General features: G+C 34.9%; 4 protein-coding genes across 4 annotated transcripts; 1 reads left to right on the top strand and 3 right to left on the bottom strand.

Annotated features, from left to right (window-relative positions):
- Positions 1-2,152: 2,152 nt before the first annotated feature.
- Positions 2,153-6,054, bottom strand: LOC141813180 (pectin acetylesterase 8-like). The gene is made up of 14 exons (XM_074701097.1): positions 5,984-6,054; positions 5,864-5,894; positions 5,500-5,617; positions 5,306-5,388; positions 4,898-5,027; positions 3,989-4,068; positions 3,779-3,865; positions 3,587-3,711; positions 3,431-3,491; positions 3,239-3,289; positions 3,083-3,160; positions 2,817-2,922; positions 2,535-2,680; positions 2,153-2,390 (listed from the first exon to the last, which is right to left on the bottom strand). The coding sequence occupies exons 3-14, from the start codon at positions 5,615-5,617 to the stop codon at positions 2,271-2,273; spliced, it is 1,185 nt and encodes a 394-aa protein (XP_074557198.1). The 5' UTR covers positions 5,864-5,894; positions 5,984-6,054; the 3' UTR covers positions 2,153-2,270.
- Positions 6,055-6,733: 679 nt separating this feature from the next.
- LOC141813758 (ADP-ribosylation factor GTPase-activating protein AGD5-like) lies at positions 6,734-13,008 on the top strand. Its single transcript, XM_074701742.1, has 11 exons — positions 6,734-6,825; positions 8,217-8,275; positions 9,040-9,130; positions 9,416-9,470; positions 9,612-9,702; positions 9,821-10,022; positions 10,497-10,686; positions 10,937-11,301; positions 11,595-11,849; positions 11,925-11,980; positions 12,638-13,008. The coding sequence occupies exons 1-11, from the start codon at positions 6,775-6,777 to the stop codon at positions 12,759-12,761; spliced, it is 1,539 nt and encodes a 512-aa protein (XP_074557843.1). The 5' UTR covers positions 6,734-6,774; the 3' UTR covers positions 12,762-13,008.
- Positions 13,009-15,456: 2,448 nt separating this feature from the next.
- On the bottom strand, positions 15,457-17,634 carry LOC141813230 (cytochrome P450 CYP72A616-like). The gene is made up of 5 exons (XM_074701158.1): positions 17,344-17,634; positions 17,020-17,249; positions 16,691-16,929; positions 16,216-16,594; positions 15,457-16,128 (listed from the first exon to the last, which is right to left on the bottom strand). The coding sequence occupies exons 1-5, from the start codon at positions 17,615-17,617 to the stop codon at positions 15,706-15,708; spliced, it is 1,545 nt and encodes a 514-aa protein (XP_074557259.1). The 5' UTR covers positions 17,618-17,634; the 3' UTR covers positions 15,457-15,705.
- A 1,958-nt stretch (positions 17,635-19,592) lies between these two features.
- On the bottom strand, positions 19,593-21,021 carry LOC141813008 (F-box/LRR-repeat protein At3g26922-like). Its single transcript, XM_074700927.1, has 3 exons — positions 20,206-21,021; positions 19,988-20,131; positions 19,593-19,880 (listed from the first exon to the last, which is right to left on the bottom strand). Exons 1-3 carry the CDS (start codon positions 21,019-21,021, stop codon positions 19,593-19,595), a joined length of 1,248 nt encoding a protein of 415 aa, XP_074557028.1.
- Between the last annotated feature and the right edge of the window lie 884 nt (positions 21,022-21,905).

The raw sequence follows: 21,905 nt of genomic DNA, 5'->3' as shown, positions 1-21,905 counted from the left end.
GGTGCCATATGGTAGTCGATTGATACAATCAGTTGAGTGCCTCCAATTGATTACAAAACCCTCTATGCCTGATCTTAAGTCCAACAATTGATTGATGTAAAACAATAGTCGATTGATGAAAATAGTAGATCGACCAATTGAGTAAAAATCATTCTGTGCTCAACTTCAAGGCCAACAGTTGATTGCTATAAAATAGCAATCGATTGATGGAAGCAATGAACCATCCAATGGAGTAAAAATTATTTTGTGCTCAATTTCAAGACCAGTAGTTGATTGCTATATAACAACAATCGATTCATGGAGTAGTCAAACTGGCCAATCGAGTAAAATCCATTCTGTTCGCTAATTTTGATACATCAATTGATTGTTATAATTCATCAACCAGCTAATCATATGCTATCATGTTTTCAAAGATCAAACGTTGTAATTTTTCCAAAAAAATTATGTCGACACAAAGAACTTAGAATCCTAGGTTTTCTTATACAAAAACTTGACGAATATGCATCGTTTTAACATGTTAGAATACAATCTAACACAAAACATACATATCTAGTTAGAAATCATTGACAACCCTAACTTTATGCTATAAATTGATGAAATAACTTGTGGCTTTGATATCACTTGATGGATTGTTTTCTGAATCACGAATTCTAAACCTTATGAACTCAACAAACAGAAAACATGTACAAGATCTAATAACATCAAAATTATAACCGAAAGTAAATATAAAAGTTAAAGACAATGAACTTGAATGTAGTGGAATTATCATCGTCTTTGTATCGTCCTCGTAATCCGGTGATTTTGCAAAGAAGCAGTAGACATGGATCTTTCATAGGGATTTACGCAATAACACCATACTCTCCTCAACAATGGGTAACAAGAAGATCTCAAATTGCCCAATCCTACTGGGACAACGCCCTATTTATAATGAACTCAATTCCATTATATATCAACCCATCAATAATAACGGAGCGAGTTAACAAGTTCTACACATATAATCCATATCCAATAACACAAACTCATAATTAATCTTAATTAAATTACTTAATGAGTTTGTTCCTTAATGATATAAATCTACATGTCACAAATAATATGGAAGCTCATCGAATAGTGAGATAAAATCCAACAGTAAAACCTTATTAAATAAAATTATTTTCACGTGTCACTACTAGCTAATGAAGAAGAAGATGAAGAACTTCTTCAAAAGATCATTTGAGTAATTAACTAATTATTTTTCAAGTAAAATGAGTCAATTTATATATGAGATCTATAAATGTTGGTGCTTCGCTTCTATTCTTTTTCTCATTGATACCCTATATATTTAAAAGATTTAGGGTTCATTTTCTCATATGTTAAAAAAACCAGAGAGAGAGAGAGAGAGAGAGAGAGAGAGGGTCTTACAAAATTACATACGAATTTATATATAGTAAATGAACTATGAGAGGTATATATAATAAAAGATAGCAAATCTAATCCATCACAAGATGTGAAAGCCAAGATGCTTAGGTTGGAGCACACAATGATTTCAAAGGGTCCTACTAGTTTGGAAGCATCTCCCTTTGCAATTTGGAATTATTAGAAGTTTTGTTTGTTATGTTTACTCGAAGGGGAGGAAATAGAGTAAAATGAAATAGTTTAAGTGAATAGAAACAAAAGAAAATGTATTATTTTATCTAATTTAACTTGTTTGCTTATCCAGAATTAAAAAAATAAATAAATAAAGAGATACAGTTTCACCTTCACCTTGCTAATTTCTGCATAAGCAATGTGCAAATTTTATTTATTTATACCTAATTTGCACAGAAATGAAATAAAAGAAATAAATGAAATTAAGCTCCTCTCTCTTTCTCTAATCCTTTCCAATTAAACAAGAGAAAACATTCATTTTAGTTTAATTCATTTTAACATGTTTACTCAGCTGCCAAAGAACCTGAGGGGATTAGTTTTTCATGGTCACTAATAGCAATGGGCACAGTGAGCATTTCTTGCCTTGAGCTTGATATATACTGCCTTAGCTACCTCAATATTTCAACATCATAAAATTCAGAAACAAAATCATAGAGCAAACAATATTTGTAAGTTTGTTTTCTTTGACATTATTGTTTAAAGGAAAAATGCAATTCTTTACATGTTATGTAAATGAATCGCCAATAAATCATGAACCAATGTTTTTCTTTTAAAAATGACTTGTACTTATTCTTCCAATTGAGCTTGGATCACTGCAACCAATAGAATATAGCAACTAAAATTACCCGAAGCGAAATTAATTGCTATGCTTGATCATCAGGAGAGGCATTGTTGTGACAAGTTGAGTCACAAGGGTAGGGGCAGTCAATGTTTACAAAGGGTCTTCGGTCATAGAACCAGTCTCCAACTGCTGTCGCAATTCGCTGTACAAGTACAATATGGTTAGATAGACCACAAGAAAATAAAGCAAGATAGGCTTTGTCGGGGAAGATATCAGATTGACACTATTTTTGCAATGAAAAAAACAGGGACTACAAGTAGAACTTTATCATACATATAGAACTTACAGTCTTGTTAAGCATAGGAGAGTCCACAGTAAACCATGTCTCTTGTGTTTCTGATTGGCAGTGGATATAACATGAATTTATGAAAAGACCTCTTGAGCTTAAATTACCTAATCCATTTAATGCATCCAAAAAGTCCATTCTGTACCCTGTCATGTAAAAAACAAACTACTATATATGAAAAACATTGTACTACTTCTTATTCTAATGCTTCAGTATTCCATTTCATTAACTATGCTAATTGGTTCTAGTCATTCCACGAACTAAGGATCTTGATCAGTTCACCTTGAATGATTTCGAGCTGAGCTGGAGAGCATAGCTTTATATCAAGCTTGCAGGCCTTCCAATTTCCCTGAGGATCAGCACTTCCAGGTACCAAGATATTCCTTATCTGAAGTGGAAAGGAGTAATATTTCAATGATGTAAAACTTTGATGCACAGGGTATAGGACAAGAAAAGGTACTATATATCATCTTCAGTGAATAAAAATCATGTATTTTGATTGGTCATTACTCTACAAAGACTTCAGAATAGCACTTTTTAGTCCATACCTGCCATGTATCATATGCTGCATTTAGAAGAAATAACTGTGTCTCTACTCCTTGAGCCATGTATTGTGGGAAAAAGCACTGTATATATCTGAATTATCATCAGTGAAATGAAAAAGAAAGAAGTTTACAATGCATAGTTACTTCAGAACTACTTGCCAGTCCAGGTTCCATTGTTGAAGAGCAGTGAGGCAAATTCTTTTCTGATCCCTTATAAACATGAATAACCTCATTTATGAACGTCACAAACTAAAGTATTTTGAAATTTACATATCGAGCATGGAATTGATTAGGAGAAAAAGCAGAAGCATTTAGAATGTTTGTATAGAAGTAAATGCATCAAATTCATACATGTGTTGTGACCACATCATTATAGAAGGTCTTGATGTGTTCAGTTCCATTAATATCCTTCCTGTCAAATGGCACAACTAATGAATCTTGTGCAGAACTCGTAGAGTATAAATTTGATTGGTGTATCCTTTGATTTAAGAAGAATGCACAGCTTACACATTTATGAAGTAACCAGCATCTGAAAGGCATTTGACCTTGGCACTTGTTGGTAGAAAGTTTCGAAAACTGTCACAATGTAGTATCGAAGCCAATCCTCCAGCTGAACAACCAGAAAGAAGTGCCTGCAATACTAACTGAATCACCAATGTGTCTGAATTACGATAACCAAATTAGCACCTAGAAGCATACGTTTTCAGCCTCACTCATTCCTTGAGCAAGTAGATCTTCCATAACAGCACGCCATACCCTGGCTCCTCTATAGTGAAGATTGGTGACCTAGTAAATTTGAAAATGAGTGAATTTGTACAAAGGCCATATTTAGATCTTGCTTCAATTGTATACGAACGGTATCCTTCCAAACATCATTGCAGAAGCAAATGCAAGTTAAATCTGACTCACAGGATCTACTTTCTCTATGTCCCCAGTGAATGATGAGCCATCACAGTAACGAAGCTTGACTCTGTTCCAGTTGTAGAAATCTGAATGACCCAAGTACACAGAGAAGATGTTAGAAAAGAAAATTTATAAGATAAATTGTTTATCATTTCAGAGTTGCATATGCATAGATCTATGGAGCAGTAAATAAAGATGACTTTGAGTGGGAAAAACCTGCAGGCCAAGTATGGTTACATAACATATGCTGTTAATTATCTTATACTGCCCATACTTTAATAAGTTGTATGGTCAACTACATTCTACAGTTGCCAAATATGTTATGCATATTGGCAAGTAACAAGGTGAAATTTTATGCACATTGGCAAGTATGCGTGAACGTTAATCTCATAGGACTAGAATGGATGGGGAAAAAAAGTTAATACAAGAGATGGATATGCACAAGGCAGCCAATTCAACTTTTATATGGGCTTAATGCATGAATGTGTCGTGCATGCTCAGGAGGAGGTGCTCATATTTTCTACCCATTTAGTGATAGAGTTTATCTAATGTGTATTTAAGTTGAGTGAGTTTCATCCCACTCATTAAATCCATCAAAAAAAATTACAAACATTATAAAATTTTAAATATATTGAGATCATGTGTGTGCTATATCTGATAAAACATACTTGCATTGCGATCAAAATTTTAGATCACCTAGTAATATGTGCAAAATTTCCAAGGCACTTTAGGAAAGGATTCTTCCTATGAAATTTAACTAGATTAAACGGTCTTCTTTTAGTAAATTGAATCATTAACTAGATCAAACATTTAGATACACCAAAAATATGCAAGCTGAGTACAAGAAACAATCACTTAAACAGCAGAAAATTTAAGTACTGAGTAGCATATGACAAAACTCTATTACTTTTGTACCTGGATTAAATGCTTTACTATTGCTCAAGATGCCAGAAAAAGCAAGTTGTGTAGCCATTTGTTTCGAAGAGCCTAAACGGGTATTCTTTCGAGCTAGACAAGTTGTTAAGTCACTGCACCATCCTCCTCCCTGAAAATTAGATGAATATCCTTTATAGTCTTAAGCATGAAAACTATTCCTAACAAGAGATACTTGAGAACAAACATTGCTTTCTACTAAACTGGATTACTTTGTGTTTGGTATAGATACTCATTTTAAGAAGATAATATCAATTAGCAACTCCAATGGATTTTCTAATTCAGATAAGCATACTTTTGGCTAGTAGTCTAATAAATATTAACCTGAATTTGGGTTTTTTGTTTGTTTGTTTGTTTGTTTGAAACACTAACCTAAGTGTTAGGATATACCTCAATCTGAACCAACCAACTATTGACTCCTGATGCAGAACCTCTAGATAGATGATAAGCTGGGGGACTTCCATCCAAACATACTGCAACAATATGTAATGGTGAATAATAGATCAGACCTAACTGCTAGCTCTCATATATAATAACATATGTGAACTGCACACAAAATAACCTGAAACCCAAGAGAATCTCACCTGCACCAGTGGCTACAGCACTTTCAACATATGTAATATTTACTAACTCTGCTTTTGCTTTAAGTAATATCAGTACAGTGAATGTGCAAGTCCAAGCATAAAATGTAGCATTTAACATCTGCAAAACAAAACAGACTTATCAACACAACATATAGTATCACAATTGGTTAAACTATTTTTTCTAGAAATCGTTACAAATCCAATAGCTAGATGATAAGTATTCAGAGGTGCCAATAAAATTGGTATGAAATGGTGAGATCAAATTGAAATGATCCAGTTACATTGAAGGGCTTCTAGTTGCAATTTTTCATGTCATTTGGCAGATATAGGTCTAGAAAAATCAAAATCATAAATGATAATCAACCTCTTAGTTATTGTCCAGGTTTCTCTTCTTCCTGGAAAAGGATTAAAAAATTGATAAGGTATCAATTTTCTGCCTCCTTAAGGGGAAAAGAAATTCCAGATTCAAACAAAAATAACTCACACAGAAGTCTTTAGTCGCCTCGAAAATACCTTGCAAAGATTTCACTGAGCTCAACTTGCCAGGAAGAGTAAATCTATTTAAATCAGAGATTTTCAAGAAAGGAGTTCTATAGAATCAAGTGCTAGGTAATATTTAAGAGAAGGAAGGAAATTTAATCCATTAGAATTACTTCATTTATTCCTACTTCCTTTTAACTAAACACAGCAATATATAAAGAGGTTTTACTCCAACTTTAGCATACATTCCCCAATATATAAAGTCAAGCGAGAATTTCCTGGCCGACAGTTGAAGGGTTCAGATTTATTTAATTTTATAATCAAACTGTATAAACTTCCTCTGGCAAAAATATGCTTTTAATGTTACAGAAGTTGCACCTCGACTTTTGATCAGGAAAAGCAAGGTGTAAAAAGTTTCATGTGAAAAAAAATATATGATGGATTAATTTTTATTTTTTGAATTTATGAAAAATGATGTCACGTATTTCTTATCCCGGAAGAAAAACACCATATTGACTATTGAAATTATGAAAAAAAAATTATATGTGAAATGTTTAAAAGGCCGAATGGGCCTCTAGGAGTTGAGGGCCCAATATTGGTTGCCGATATGTACCCATGTGTAAACCCTTCCATCATCGCTGGGCCATCTTTGGAGCCACTACTACATTTAGTGGTAGGATGGGTGTGAATAAAACTGCGAAGAGAACAATATTTGTTCGGTTTCTGGCTCTCCTTCACCCCCTTCGCCTTTACTTGCTTTCTGCTTCCTGAATCGCGCGAGGGAGAAGCGTCGAGATGAACGAAAAGGCAACCGTCTCCAAGGAGCTCAATGATAAGCATAGAAAGGTTCAGCCTTTTGTTAGCTCAGCCGAAATTTTTAGTGCTTGTTTGCCTGCCGGCTTGGTGATCTAGTGTTTAGGAATCTAGAAATCGTAAGGTATCTATTACGATTCCATTTCGATTAATTCTGATCGGTATTTGTCATTGCTCTGCGATATTCTATCGGCCATCTGTCGGATCGTGGTTTCGTTATTGCGAATCTGGAATCTTACTTTGGTTGTCGAACATCTGTAATTTTCAAACAGTCGCCCTTGATAAGACATGGGAAAGGCGTGGACTTAAAACTAGGAGTACGTTGGATCTTCCCAGCTCAGTTGTATTTTTTTTTACATGGATTCCGTTTTATTTAAAAATTTGGGTCTAAATAGAGAATAAGAACCATATTTTCGTCTTCAAAATCGTTAATTATAGGTCATGAGCAAGCTTCTTTGACAACTGCAGGTTGACACTGATGATCTTCATGTTACAGACATCATATTTATTTATGCTTTTGCTAGTTTTGTAAACTTTGGAAGATGGCTCATGACGGACAATATCCATATATAACATCCAAAAGGCATAGCTTCTCCTCATTTATGACTGATAAATTCATTTGGCGTTTCTAGTTGCTGTTTTTGTTAAATCATTGTGATTAGATTGATGATCCTCTGAAGTTTGATCAATATAGTTGATGATCTTATTTTTCTGACCATATATCCAAGATAATACACAACATAATCACAACTCACAAGGCCATATAAAAAATGAATCCAAGATGGATGGTGGCATACTTGCGGCTCTGACTTCTAATTCACATACTAGTCTTCACATAGCATGCAAATACATCTGAACAGTACGTCTAGAATAACTTTTGTAACAGGTTTGACAGCCATTATTTTTTTGTTCAGTCTAAATCTTTCAAGCTAAATTATGCGTATTTGGTTATGTTAAGAAATATTTAGTGGACACTTCTTGGAGAACATTAGATCAGAGATTTTTTTTTCCTTATATCAAGCCTTGAGCTATATCCTTCCTTCTCCAGTTATATCGGTATATAGTAATTAGTAAATATAATTAGAAGGACCACTAGACATTATGGCTCCAGAATTTAAATAGTGAAATATCTTAATGTTAACTATTGATTATCTTCTTTCCTGTGTAATTCATCTTCATTTTCTTGTCACTATACTTCCTTTTTCTGCATTTCATTTTTAAAGGTCATTAGCAGGCTTTTTTTTCTTCTCTTTCTCAATATTTTTTTTTTCATTTGAGCAATTTATCCACTGCTTGGCCTTCTAATTTCTTTCTAGGTTGTTCATTTGCTCACTAATACTTCAGCTGATTGCTTTCCTTTCCACCTAGATTTATCTGTTTTTTGTGTCTCTGTAAAATCACGTCTCTGTTTTATTTATTTGCAGATATTGGAGGGACTGCTCAAGTTACCAGAGAACAAAGAATGTGCTGATTGCAAGTCTAAGTGAGCTTAGCTACATGATAGATGCTATATAACCTTGTTGTTCATGCGATCTTTTATGGTGCTTCATTTCCTAACAATGATTATTTCTCATGGCCTTGGTGTATAGGATCTAGAATCGTTCATCTGGATGTTTTCTGGTGTTCCATAAAAGTGAATGCTTAAATTGTGTCTGGTTTTCTAGGACTAGTTTTCACGGCTTCCTGGGTGTTGTATTTGTTACTTGATCCCTTCATAATGCAGTGTCTTTCACTTGAGATATTCTGATTTTACTATGGCTTTTATCCACACAGTTTGAGTGTGATATAATCAATGAAAATTTCTCAATCGGTTTTTGTGCTACTTAATGGCATTTTATTGCCCACTGTTTGGTTCCAACATTAGCTTATATTTATTCCTGTAAAGTTTATTTCCTGAAAGGTGTAAAAACAAGAAAATAAAATGTCCCTCTTATATTGGTGTATAATGTATTTGATGCGACTCTCCTGTTTTAATTATTTCTATCATAAGCTAGTCTAGAACTGAAATTGGGAAAGCTCTTCCAAGATTTCCGATTAGAGCTCTGTTAAAAATGATTATTCTGGGGGCATTTCAACCTCACAGTCTAAATTTGACAGTTTGTCTAGAATTCCTAATTCCTTTCTTTAAAATCTAAGCCTTCTTGCTGTATATATCCTTTATGGTCCAGAATAACATTTAGTTTTCCTTTTCTTTGTTCTTTCTTATATTTAAGTAGTTCTTTCTAACATATTGGTGATTATTTTCAGAGGTCCACGATGGGCAAGCGTAAATTTGGGAGTTTTCTTATGCATGCAGTGTTCAGGAATTCATAGGAGTTTAGGAGTGCATATATCAAAGGTCAAACTTCAGTTCTTATGTGATTTAATATACTTGAACATTCATTGTCAATGCATTCATATTGTCTTAGCAACTTCAAATTGTCATTTAACATCTTTGAACTTCAACCGACTTCCATGGATCTTTCATTAGTAATTTCTAATTTGGGATATGCTAATGTCATCAACTAGCTCTGGTAATTTTGTTCTCACATTATTAGTTCTATAGAATTATTGAGAATCTGAGACCAGAGTTGGTCTAAATTTTAATTTTAACTGTACTTTATTAATTCTTAGTCCACTGCAGGTAAGATCTGCGGCATTGGACACATGGCTGCCTGAGCAAGTTGCTTTTATTCAAAGTAAGCATATATTTTTTGCTGCTTTATATATAGCTTTATACTCATTGTGATTACTTCTGCTGAAGTTTTGAGTAAAATGAACTTGTATTTTGTATGGAACTGATGGAAGTTTTTATTTTTATGATTGTTATGGCTGAACAGCAATGGGCAATTCAAAGGCAAATAGCTACTGGGAAGCAGAATTACCCCCGAATTATGATAGAGTTGGGATCGAAAACTTCATTCGTGCAAAGTATCAAAACTTCTAATCTTCCTTTTACTCTTTTATGCTTGTGTTTTTTTTTTCTATATTTCTCGCATACAGAAATTTTATATCATGACTAAGTTGAGTAAATGGACTGAATTTCTAGATATGAAGAAAAAAGATGGGTACCTCGGGATACAAGGTTTATAACACCTCCAAAGCCGCAAGAAGGGACTGGCCATGCTAAGAAAAGATCCACTGATTTTAATGGAGATGAAAATTCCGACAATCATAAAATTCCAGAGAAGGATAATACACCACAAAGTACAATAAAAGATAATTTTGTGGTTCCTAAAATACCTAGCCCAGTAATGTTCTTGCTTCTGTTCACTTCTGCAAAGCTTACATTATACTATCTTTGTATTATTCTCTCCATTATTTTTGCTACAAAAGTTGTGGCTAAAAGATCAGTATAGTTTTAACATTTTCTAAAGGCCGAGAATGCTGTAAAGTCCTTGGAGATATTGGAGCTCCGGGATACTTAGAAAATCACTTTCTTTGCTTTCAGATAACAGCACAGTTTTTATGCTCAGTTGAGATGATTTACATGCTTCAATTCTTTTTACATTTAGAATCTCATGGTATGTATTGCAAGTGGGATTGCAAAATTTCTTCACTTAGTGAGACAAATACATGATGCTTTCTGATGCATTTTGTGCTGTTTACATTATTGTTGCTAACTACCATTTGGAGCAGTCGTACCTTTTTGCTGCTCCAGTTCTATTTGTTTTATTTATTTGTAGTAATAAGAAAAGTTTCTCATGCCCAGATTACATAAACAGGTTTCTTATAGCTCAAATGTGGAAACAGACAGAACCCAGGTAGCTTCTGCTGTGGTTAATGTCCTAACAACCGCACAACCAAAACTCGATTCTGCATCCAATCTACTGGACATGCTTTCTCTGGATGATCCAAGCGAAGTTGCAGAAGGATTATCTTCAGCAGATGATAATTCATGGGCAAATTTTCAGTGTAGGTTTTTTGGTAGTCTTCAAATATCAAAAAGAAACGAGTAATTCTCCATTTTGTCAAAAACATACCATTTGGGTAGGGGGAGGACTTTAGGTGAGAATTGGTATCATCAAATACTGATCGTGTTTGTTTTGTTCTTGTAGTTTACTCTTTGTCATGTCTTCTGCAAACTTGCTTTTATGAAATAGATTTAAAAATCACTAACTTGTTATTAACATGATGATCCTACTTACGTATTCGTGATCTGCAGCTGCAGAACTAATCAATTCCATGGACAGTAAGAGCACCACCGAATCTGCTGAAAACAAGAATAAGATTAAATCTGAAGCTGAGGATCTATTCAAGGATTCAACATCTGTGATGCAACCTTCAACACAAACAAAAATCCAGACAGATGTCAAAACTGAAGCTACAATTGGAGTTGAGGATCTATTTAATGACTCCAAGTCTCTGTTGCAACCTCCATCACAAACAAATACTCAGACAAATGTCAAGAATGAAACTGAATCTATAGTTGAAGAACTATTCAAGGATTCAACATCTTCTTTGCAACCTTCAGCCCAAAAGAAAACCCAGCTAGATGTAAAAAATGACATCATGAGCCTCTTTGACAAGGTAAAACCCTTGTTCTTTTTTGTATGAACTGAATGTACTCAAGCAGAACCACAATGTTATAATTTTTGAGTTTCTGCGTATCCTTTTTCTAGTTATGGATGTGTCCTTCAACCTTTTGCACCATGATAATTTACTATCGTTGCTTTCTAGCTGGGTAAAGAATATTGAGATCTTGCCTTCTTTCACTTGGTTAACTATGAGCAATATCTTCCTTGACTATATTACTTTTTGTAATCAAATTTAATATGATGAACAATTGATGTCTTTAACATGTGTAGTTTGATGATTTGCAGTCAAATATGGTTTCTCCATTTGCACTTCATCAACAGCAGCTGGCAATCATTGCTCATCAGCAGGCTTATCTCGCGGCTGCCGCTAAACCTAACAATTCACCTTCCACATTATCTGTCGGCCAAACTCATCAGCGCAGTATGAGTGATTCAAATGCATTGAAAGGAAACTTTGCAGCACAAAGTTGGGGTAACTTTGCCTACCAGTTGCCAAGGAATGTACCTTCCGGCAGTCAGTATCCCAATAACTTTGGTCAGGTAAGTATAGACGCAACTGTGACTGATTTTTCATTTTGGGATTCGAACAATCTGACTTGCCCTTTTGAAATGCAGATGGGAAATGCCTTGCACTCTTCCTCTGGGAACCTTGCCCATGCTCCTGCATCCAGGTATGCATTCCTCGAAGCAGATTTTATTAAATAAAATTGTAACAAGATCAAGATTAACTTACAGGATTTCCAACGTTTGAACCTTCACATTTTCAGTCATGCATCCTTTCTCATTATACTTCGAATAGAACATGCACATATTTAGAAAAAGAGGAAAAAAATGGAAGATGGATGATCGATTTACTAGGAAAAAGAGTAGAATAGTATAATGGAAATTCAAATAAATTGCATAGGAGAGAAGTGAGAAAACCATTGAGCCATTGCAATTGGTTTTTAATGGTCAATGAAACTCGAAGATAATATATTAGCAATGTGATCGTTTTGCTGAAACTCATGTAAAATTTAGAAGTGTTAAATTGATTAAAGCAAACAACATAAGAGACAGTTACTAGTGATATATTATTATATAGAGCTTAATAGCAGAAGAAGATGCATTATTATGATGACAACAACAACAATGGGCATGTTTGCTCAATGAATAAATTTTGAAGGAATTCTTACATCACAAAATATCAAGGTTCTTCTATGTCATAAACTAATTCGATCTTAGAGTACCAAAATTCCTTTTTATTATATTGTATTCATGTGCAATTTGCTCTTCATCTTTTTGTCTAACAACAAACCAGCAACTTTAATTCCAAGCCTTTTGTCATGCAGTCTAGGTGCTCTTGATGGAGAAAACACAACTCATGCTGCTTCATCATCATCCACAGGGACTGATCGATCACTTAACGATTATGATTTCTCGTCATTGACTCAAGGAATGTTCGCGAAACAGTGAGCATAAGATCAAATGCTGCTCGGTCTCTTTTAGTCATCCCTTTCTTAGCTTGTGCTTATATCAATCGAAGGGAAAAAGAAATTACGATATCGCTGTGGCTGTGTTACCCTTACTGAGGTCCTTTCTTTGATTGTTTACATGTAAAGATCTGTGGTTGCAAATCTTGAGCATTCTTCGGCTTTAAATGAGCTTAGAATGATTATTTGGATTTAGATTGTTCGAGTTGAATGCATAGTTCTGAAAATCACGTAGCAAGAATCGAATTTGGTCGTGAGTGATATATTCACTTACGAAATCATGGTTACTTGTTGAACGACAATTCAAGGTTATTAGTTAGATTGATCGATGGATCAATAGGTTGGATCGTTTTCATTAGCAAAATGTAGAATCTATCATTTCAGTGGTTTTACACAATCGGTCTCGCGATCATTTGTGAAGAGGTAAATTAGAAAATTACAACTAACTAATGTAGGAAAGGATATTATTTCAAATTTATCGAGATTCGATTTTTGTCTATTTCAATAAATTTGTTCCGTAGTAACTAACTTAATCATATATCAAGGGTTTGTGGATCACTTTCTTAATAATATATGTGGGAAAAAATGGAGAAAAAAAAATGAGAGTTTTAATAAAGTCAAAGTACTTTTTAGGTTGAATATTCAATTAAAATTGAATTGATTTAATTGAAATTGAATAAATTAAATTTTTTTAATTAATCAAATTGATTAAAATTTTAAATAAAAATTAAATAAATTAAATTGATAAAATATTAATTAATTTAATTAAAAATTAAATCAATTGAATTAATTACATTTCTTAAGAATTTATTAATTTTTTTATTCTGATTTAATTGATTTAATTAAATAAAGAATTTTAACGTAGAAATCGAATTGAATTAATTAAATTTTTTAAAAGATTAAAATTTTGAAATAATTGAATTGATTTTTTCTTAAGTTTAATCGCTTTTTTTTTTTCATCCCTTGGTGCTTCATTTTAGAATAACCATAAAATTAAGCATGAATTTTCGTTTTTAATAAATATATGCATAAGTTTTTTAATTTAAAAATTACTCTGGAGTCTAGAATTATTAAATCAATATATTACATAATAAATTATCTTTAAAATTTTGTAATTAGTTAAAAAAAATTTTATAGCATTTTTATATATACCTTTTTAAATACCTTGAATTTATTTGAAAATATGAAATAGAATAACATTTGAACCAATAATTATAAAATGACAAATTAGAGAATAAATTTGTGGCCAGTGGAGGACTCGGTAATAAGGCATATTAACCACCACTATCTCATTATCTCTTCCAATTTCTATGCTCTCAAAATCGGTACCCTGACACACAATTGGCAATGATGTTGTATCCTTTTCTTCTCTCATCTATTCTCGTATCTATTTTTCTCATCAATTATATTCTCAAAGGATATCTTTTTCCCCCTCATTGATCATCTTCCTTCCTCGTTCTTTCATCCTCTTTCAGATAAGAACAGAAAATAAGATTTTTTCATTCATTCATAAAAAACAGTATGTTAGTTTTTTAAAATATTAAATTGATTTTGAATATGAAAAACACATGAAACAATAAAAGAATTTATCAAACTCAAAAAGTGTACATTATAAATGTGCTAACTCAGAAAAAATAATTAAAAATTTAAATAAAAAATCAATTAAATTTTTGTTAAAATATAATTTTTAAAAATAATAATAATAAATTAATAATCAAAACCCAATATTATATATTATTTTTTTAATGCATGAATAACTAATAGGATACTATTGATAATATTCTTTAATATCAAAATTAAAATTAATAAAATTTTATTTTCAATAATATCTCAAAAAAAGATAAATAAAACAGTAAATTTGTCAATTAAAAAAAATATTATCAAAACTTAAATATAAAATTTTAATTGACATTTTTTATATAAAAATTTATATATATAAAAATTTATTTTAAAAAATTAATATTAATTTATTTAAAAAATTGCCTTAGGGCTTCGGAATTGATTGAGACGGCACTGCAAGCTGCAGCCTGTAAATATCGTAGCTCCTTTTTCTGGTAACGGGCGCTTGTTTCTTGCATTGGTAACTGTCATTCGTTTATACCGTTAAACATTTTAATGCTGATGCCTGTTTTGTAAATGACACATTTTCTTATTAAATCTGACAAAACTAATAACCTATTGGATGAAGACCTCTAATGACTGTCCAACTCCATTAAATATGACGAAAAGTGACCTGCCAAATTCTCCACAAGTGTTCTTGAGCTCTTGATCAGGATTGTCGAGCTCTCAGTTCAACCGAGTTTAAATGATGTGGGTCCCTATAGACCAAGTTGAGGGCACGCTACGTAACTTATGTTGACTGAGTCCAAGAGGCATTACATGGAGTCTATGGATCAGGTCAAGATTGTGCCACCTACTACTCTATTCACTTCCCTATCGACATGCAAAATTATCCTTTACCGAAGAAATACAATCTGCAAAGTTAATTGTTATCAACAAAAAAAGGTGATAAAGTTTTAAAATTATTAATTGCTCGTGATAGATGACTGTAAAACTTAAACAAAGATTATTCTTCCACATCTGAACCTTTCCATATCGAGTTCAATTATTGATGTGAATGAAAACCCTTATAATTATTATGTTTAGACTTCAAATAATTATTAAAGTCCATATCATACTAAGAGCCCAATAACTTAATAAGCTTTATTTGATAATATAATTTACAAAGCTCGTTTTAATTTTTCAACCCTTATCTAAATCCAATAATATACATCGAAAGGCTTCGATCCTTTATTAAGTAATAATCCTCAGCATGATCACACACATGGAAGAAACACTAACAATGAAATTATAAGATTATTACAAATTTACCAGAGAAGTATATATATATTAAGATTGATCGATGGAAGGATCGATGGTTTCAATTTTCAAAGCCTACGCAACCTGATTGGAGCACCATGTTGAGGCTTGAGAGTGAGAACAAGGTTGGGAGCATGAGTGTAGGAAGGCGAAAGGTCAAAGGAGAAGCGCTGAAGGATCAAACATAGTGCCAACTTGGCTTCCAGCAACGCGAAGTTCTGGCCGATGCAGACCCGGTGGCCGCCACCGAAGGGGAAGAAGGCATTCTTCTCAGACGCCTTGTACATGCCTTCCGCGAATCGCTCCGGCTTGAACTCGTCGGCGTCTTTGCCCCAGAAATCTGGATCATGGTGAACCTGAAGGAAGGACAGTAAGAGCAGGACGCCTGGAGGGTACACTACGTCTCCAATCTTTGTGCTCTTAAAGACCTGCCGCCCCGCGCCGATTGCCGGCGGGTAGAGTCGCAGAACCTCGTACAGAATCATCGTCACCTGCATATATATGCCACATCAATCTTACACGATAACATGGAGGAAATCCCTGCAGACTAATCGAGAATCGAAATTTATGGAGCTTACGGTCTTCAAGTGGTTCAAGCCATCAAAAGTAGGTTTCTCTTTCCCAAAGGCATGCAGAACCTCTTCGCGAGCCCGTTCTTGCCAATCTTGATGCATGCTCAGCACAACCATCGTCCACGTTAGCAAAATGGACGTCGTCTCTTGTCCTGCGAAGTAGAACAGCTTGCATTCATCCACCACCTCATCCGTCGTCATCCCGGCGTTCCCGTGTTCTCGGAGGCGTTGCAGATTAGATTCCAGCAACAAGCCGAGAAGGTCATCGTTCTTTGCGGTGCCCAATTTCATACTCTCCTCCCTCTTCTTGATTATGCTCAATAGAATCCCTTTCACCTCTATGTCGATTGCTTTCATTCTAGTGTTAATTCGGGTGGGCAAAAACCTGAACAATGCAAGATATCAATTATATACTCTGTTTCTAACAAGGATCACAACGAATCGAACCTTTTGCATATGTATATTGTCGATCAGCACTCACCTGTAGCCTGGTATATGTGCATAAGGGAGACCGCTGACGACGAGCGTAGCTTGCTCGTCCTGAAGCTGGAAAATTTTCCTTCCTTCCTCAAAATTGCTACCGAAAGCACTCCGGGAAATGACATCGCCAGTGAAGCTCTGGAGCTCGACGGAAACATCAATCTCTTCACCTTTCGCCGCCATCTCATCCCATCGGCTGACCAGCTCATCACAACAAGCAGAGAAAGCAGGCAGCATGCGCTGCATATAGCAAAAAAGAGTTATTACTGAGTCATTTCGACAAACATATAGGCGCGGTATAACTTAACTAAGCGGCGATGGATCATTCACCTTGAGCTTCTCTATATGGAAAGCGGGGGTCAATATCTTCCTGTGCTTGGCCCATTTCTCACCTTCTTGACGCAGCACGCCTGTGACAAGGTACTTTGCCATATAATTTGTAATTGCCTTCCCGATCTCGCCGGTCTTGTTGGCCAGAACTTCTCTGATTTGATCAGGATCCGTGATGAGCGCTCTCGGATGAGGTCCCATCCAATGGAAAGTTACCTTGTTCTCCTTTCCTAAAAGAAAAATTTTCGATCCAATTTAATCAGCAGGAGTTGTATTGCTTGGGGAAATGGCGAAGGGAGGCGATCGAGTTGTATGGCTGCTGACCGTGTGCTTCAGCGGCGCGTTTTAAGAAGGGAGAAACGCGAGGCAAGATGGCGTGGGAGAAGGGCATGGGCTTGCCGCTGGCCTCCTTGGTAAGCCGTACCATCTCCTTGAGGTCGCCACTGACGGGGCGGTAGGAGGAGCCCTTGAGACCCTGAGACCGGAGCGCGCGATCCAGGCGGCGCGGCTTCCAGAACGCCCAGTTCAGCATCCTGATTGCCCAGGCCACCACCAGCAGCGCGGCCAGGCCGCCGCACACGGCGAACCACAGCTCCATGTCTGCAACTCCAAAAGCAAGACTTGAAAAAATTTGAGGGGTGAAATTGAGAAGATCGGAATGAAGCTTCTACTTTCTTGTAGATTGGTGGTGGTGGATGGAGATGATATATGCGCTCTGGCCCAGATGGAAGTCAAATGGTGATCGCAGCGATGACGTGAGAAATCCCGGAGTTGCATATAATATAATGAAGACGTGACGAACTGTCCACCCTAAACAAACGTGAGAAGGTTCGACGCAGTTGTTAGATCTCCCTATGACTGCGGCAAAACCGACACGTAGTACAATTGGTCAACCTCCGCGAGGCATCTTCAATTTCTCTCTAGTCTTTTTCAATCTGCTCTCTGTGTCTTTTTCTTTTATCTGTTTTTTTATAATAATTATCTAATTATAACAATTAAATATAGTATTACCAGTAATATTTGAAATTAAATATCTATATTATAATAGATACGAAATTATCTCATAAAATTTTTATACCTTTATACCAGGTCCAATAAGAATATTTTTAAAAATAAAAATACAGACAGAATGAAATGGTATTTTTGTAATTCTAATAAAAAAGATAATTTTTTATTTTTACCCTATTTTAAAGGTCATTTCCATCGTAGAACGTACTGGACAAGTCAATTTGACCAATAACATAACATTAGAAAAAAAAAGTCCGCATAATGCAACTGGGAAAGCACCATCTCCGAGTCCATAGTCAACCCGTCGCATCAATTTGACTCATCGACGGTGTTTGGGGCCCACTTAGAAATTGATGTTATTTCGTCTTTTTTTTTCCGCACTGCCTGATCCGTTCACATCATCTAGAAGTGTGAGAATCCTAAATTCTCAAAGCAAATTTTGATTTGCTCTGTAAGGAAAACAAATAAATGATTGTCGTCATTAGTTTCAATATAGTATTACCGCAAATGTATACTTTAAAATAAATCATAACGCACATGAGAAAGCATCTAGAGAAAATATTTAATTAATAAATTCAAACAGTAAAGTCAGACTTTGTTTTGTATTCATCAATTTGTTGATTAATTACAATCCAAAACCCTATTGACTGGCTATAGAGAGGAACACGTATTGGCCTACATCTCTCATATCCCTTTCTGCCCAATATAAAACTAGGAGATAATTTTAAAGATTAAAAAGAGAAAAATTGTTCCACGGAAACAGATAAAACTTATGGCCTTCCATGAAAAAGTTCCAAACTTTTGATGCATATTTAAGAAATTTGAACAACTGTACTTTTAGAATTAATGTGATCACAAACTTTATCTTTTACCAAAGTAAACAAAATTTACTTTTATAAGGGAAATAATAATAATAATAAATTAGTATAATGGCTGATTGTGTGTTGAATATAATAATCACTAGACGCATCTACATTAGAGTTTTAACTAAACCCACAAAAAAATATGGCAACTATATATTCAAGGAGATTAAATTTTAGAAAGATATTTTTTATAAATTAAAATAACAAGTATTGTATAACAAGTTTTAAATATTGTAATTCCAAAATATTTTTAAAAGGACAATCTCTCCACGCCCCCTATACATTTAATTTGGATGTGAAATTAAACAGGAATATAATATTAATGAGAATATTTTCTCTATTGTCTAACAACAATCCAAATAAACAAAAATAAGAAATGGAAACCTTCTCTACAAACATATCAAATTAAACAAAAATAAACAATCCAAGAAAGCTCTTAGCTAGGTTTCTTTGTCATCATATATACCGCTTCATATCTCTCAATTTAAAATCCATAATTTCTAAGATGAGAAAATTATCATCGTATGCAAAACTAACCATCCATCTCATCTTAATGTATGAAAAATATAAAATTTGTAAATTTCCAACAGAAAACTCGTATACTAAATCCAATAAAATACATCCTCGTTAATTTACATGAATCAGGATTGCTGATCATGAGGAAATGAAAGAGTTCGATCCAGTAGTGTTGGGGCATGCATCTCAATTCCAGACGACATCAAGGCAAGAGGAAGCTGCGTTGGTTAAGGATGATGCAGTCGCCTTGAACTGTACTTCTCCCGCACGAGCATTCTCACTACTATTTCTGCTGCGCCAAATCACCAATTTCTTCAGCACTAGCGCTTCCCTCGCCAAAAACTGAACAAAATCTAATTCGCTACACCGCTCGCTGTAGTTCGCAATGCTGACGTACTCCAAGTGCCAACTCAGGCAATCGAAGAAGTTTTGCTTCTCCCAAAACCTACGTTGTCTATATGACAACGCGGAATCCTGGCATTTCGTCTTCGCTGTATTAATCTGTCAATGTTAATTAATCAGGAGAAGGAGAAGGCGGCGGTGGCAGCATGCAAGATTTCAGTAAAACTGATCAGACTCACTGTTAGGCGCAGTTCCTTGAGCAGGAGGCAGGCCCTGAGAGCAGAAGCAAACACAACGGCCTCTATCGTGTTGCTCATGTCAATCCTGATCGATAACCTACGTAGGTTCGAGAATGCTATGCTTCCGCAATCGAATTGAATCGTCTGAATCAGGAAATGCAACAATTGGTATGATTGTGATGTTGTAATTAATTACTTGATGTTGATTCGTTAATTACCTCAAGGATGCTGGAGAAGAAGAAGTATTTAGTGTTGCCGATAGCGGAGGAGGAGGTGAGGAAACGAAGAGAAGGAACGTTGAGGACGACTTGCCTGCCCATGGCGACACCGTGCATCTCGAGGGTGGTGAGCGCAGGCGCCGCGATCTCGATCCCTTGCAGCGAGGTGTTGAGCACCGCGAGGTGACTCAGACGCGGCGCGTGGACGATCCTCAGCGTCTGCCTCGTGAAGATGCACCGGTCGAGGCTGAGGCGCTCCAGGGCCGGGCACTTTGACTGGAATAACTCGAGCGTCTCTCTCGACATCATGACACCGCGCAGCGCCACGGAGCGGAGATGCGGCAAAAAGGGGTCGTCAGGCGAGGCGGAGAGGTGCACCTTGACCTGTCCGGCGAGCTCAAAGTGTTCGAGCGAGGGGATGACGCTGAGGAAGGAACAGAGGAAGACGTCTCCTGTGGGGCAGAGGACGACGAGGTCGCGGACGGAGCGGCCCTGGAGGAGGCTGAGCCAGCGGCTAAGGACAATGCTATTGATCCTGAGGGGGAGCGCAATGCTGCAGCGGATGAGGTTGGTCGGCAACTCCGATTGGAGGCGGTTTAACACGCCGGTGAACGCTCCGTCGAAGGCTTCAGGATTATTGAGGAGATTGGAGTAGGGATCGGGCGTGAAATTGAGAGAGCGAACGGATGCCCACTGATTTCTCCACCGCCGGGAGATAGCTCCGAAACGGACGAGATCGGAGACTGGGAGGCGAGAGAGGATGTGTTCGACGACGACGTCGTCAGGGCATCGGTCGAAATTGTTGCAGTCATCCATAGGGTTTTAGTATGTAAAGTTATGCTGTTAATGCAATCTTTACATAATATAATACTGATAATTCCAGATTAAGTTATGAATTATTTCTTTAAATTTATGGAGATAAATCTTGGAATGGTTCAAAGAATTATCCTATTTAATTATGATTAATAAGATCAAAGAATTATTCCATTTAATTATGATTAATAAGACGTGCAAAAAAGGAAATGTTATATATATATATATATACACCTTATTTTTTCACCACTTTCTATCTAATACTACAATTTAGGGACGATAATAAATCAAATATTCTCAATCTCTGCACTAATTGAATCCATACCAATTAGATACCCACTGAATCCGTACAAATTAGAATAAATAAAAGTTAAAAAGATGAATATGGATGTACACCACAATTTTAAATCAATTTTAACTTAATCTGAATTGAATTACTAAATATAATTAAAAACTCAAATAATTAGAGATGATTAAAAATTTGATTAAATCAAATAAATTAATTGAATCAATCAAATTTAAAATTTTAATTTGATTATTTTAATTTTTTTAAAAAAATCAATTAATTCAATTCAAATTTGATTTTAAAATTTATTATTCAATTAAATTGAATAAACTGAATTAATTAAAATTAAAAAAAATTTTTAAATTTTTAAATAAATAAATTTATAAATTCTTAACTAATTAATAAATCTCTTATAATATTTAAAAATTTTAATTATTTTAATTAATTCAATTAAAAATTAAATTAATTAATATTTTATCAATTCAATTTATTTAATTTTTATTTAAAAATTTAATCAATTCAATTAGTTTAAAAATATTTTGATTCAATTTTAATCTGAATACTCACCCACTCAAATAAATAACTGATGACATAGGAATAT

Source organism: Curcuma longa, chromosome 20, assembly GCF_044706935.1.
Source record: "Curcuma longa cultivar G26 ecotype Majalengka, Jawa Barat chromosome 20, ITB_CL_G26_1.1, whole genome shotgun sequence".
NCBI classification, from domain to species: domain Eukaryota; kingdom Viridiplantae; phylum Streptophyta; class Magnoliopsida; order Zingiberales; family Zingiberaceae; genus Curcuma; species Curcuma longa.
The sequence above is the reverse complement of the archived record's forward strand: the minus strand, read 5'-3'. Positions and strand labels throughout refer to the sequence as shown.

Coding starts and splice junctions, on each gene's coding strand:
- LOC141813230 (XM_074701158.1), bottom strand. CDS start 17,617: ATGGAGCTGTGGTTCGCCGTGTGCGGCGGCCTGGCCGCGCTGCTGGTG. Junction 17,250..17,343: donor ACGCGCCGCTGAAGCACACG/GTCAGCAGCCAT, acceptor TTTTTCTTTTAG/GAAAGGAGAACAAGGTAACT. Junction 16,129..16,215: donor GCTTGAACCACTTGAAGACC/GTAAGCTCCATA, acceptor ATATATATGCAG/GTGACGATGATTCTGTACGA.
- LOC141813758 (XM_074701742.1), top strand. CDS start 6,775: ATGAACGAAAAGGCAACCGTCTCCAAGGAGCTCAATGATAAGCATAGA. Junction 10,023..10,496: donor TTCCTAAAATACCTAGCCCA/GTAATGTTCTTG, acceptor TTACATAAACAG/GTTTCTTATAGCTCAAATGT. Junction 10,687..10,936: donor TTCATGGGCAAATTTTCAGT/GTAGGTTTTTTG, acceptor CGTGATCTGCAG/CTGCAGAACTAATCAATTCC.
- LOC141813008 (XM_074700927.1), bottom strand. CDS start 21,021: ATGGATGACTGCAACAATTTCGACCGATGCCCTGACGACGTCGTCGTC. Junction 20,132..20,205: donor TCTTCTCCAGCATCCTTGAG/GTAATTAACGAA, acceptor TTCCTGATTCAG/ACGATTCAATTCGATTGCGG. Junction 19,881..19,987: donor TCAAGGAACTGCGCCTAACA/GTGAGTCTGATC, acceptor ACGAAATGCCAG/GATTCCGCGTTGTCATATAG.
- LOC141813180 (XM_074701097.1), bottom strand. CDS start 5,617: ATGTTAAATGCTACATTTTATGCTTGGACTTGCACATTCACTGTACTG. Junction 4,069..4,897: donor TAGTAAAGCATTTAATCCAG/GTACAAAAGTAA, acceptor TGGGTCATTCAG/ATTTCTACAACTGGAACAGA. Junction 2,923..3,082: donor CAGCATATGATACATGGCAG/GTATGGACTAAA, acceptor TTTCCACTTCAG/ATAAGGAATATCTTGGTACC.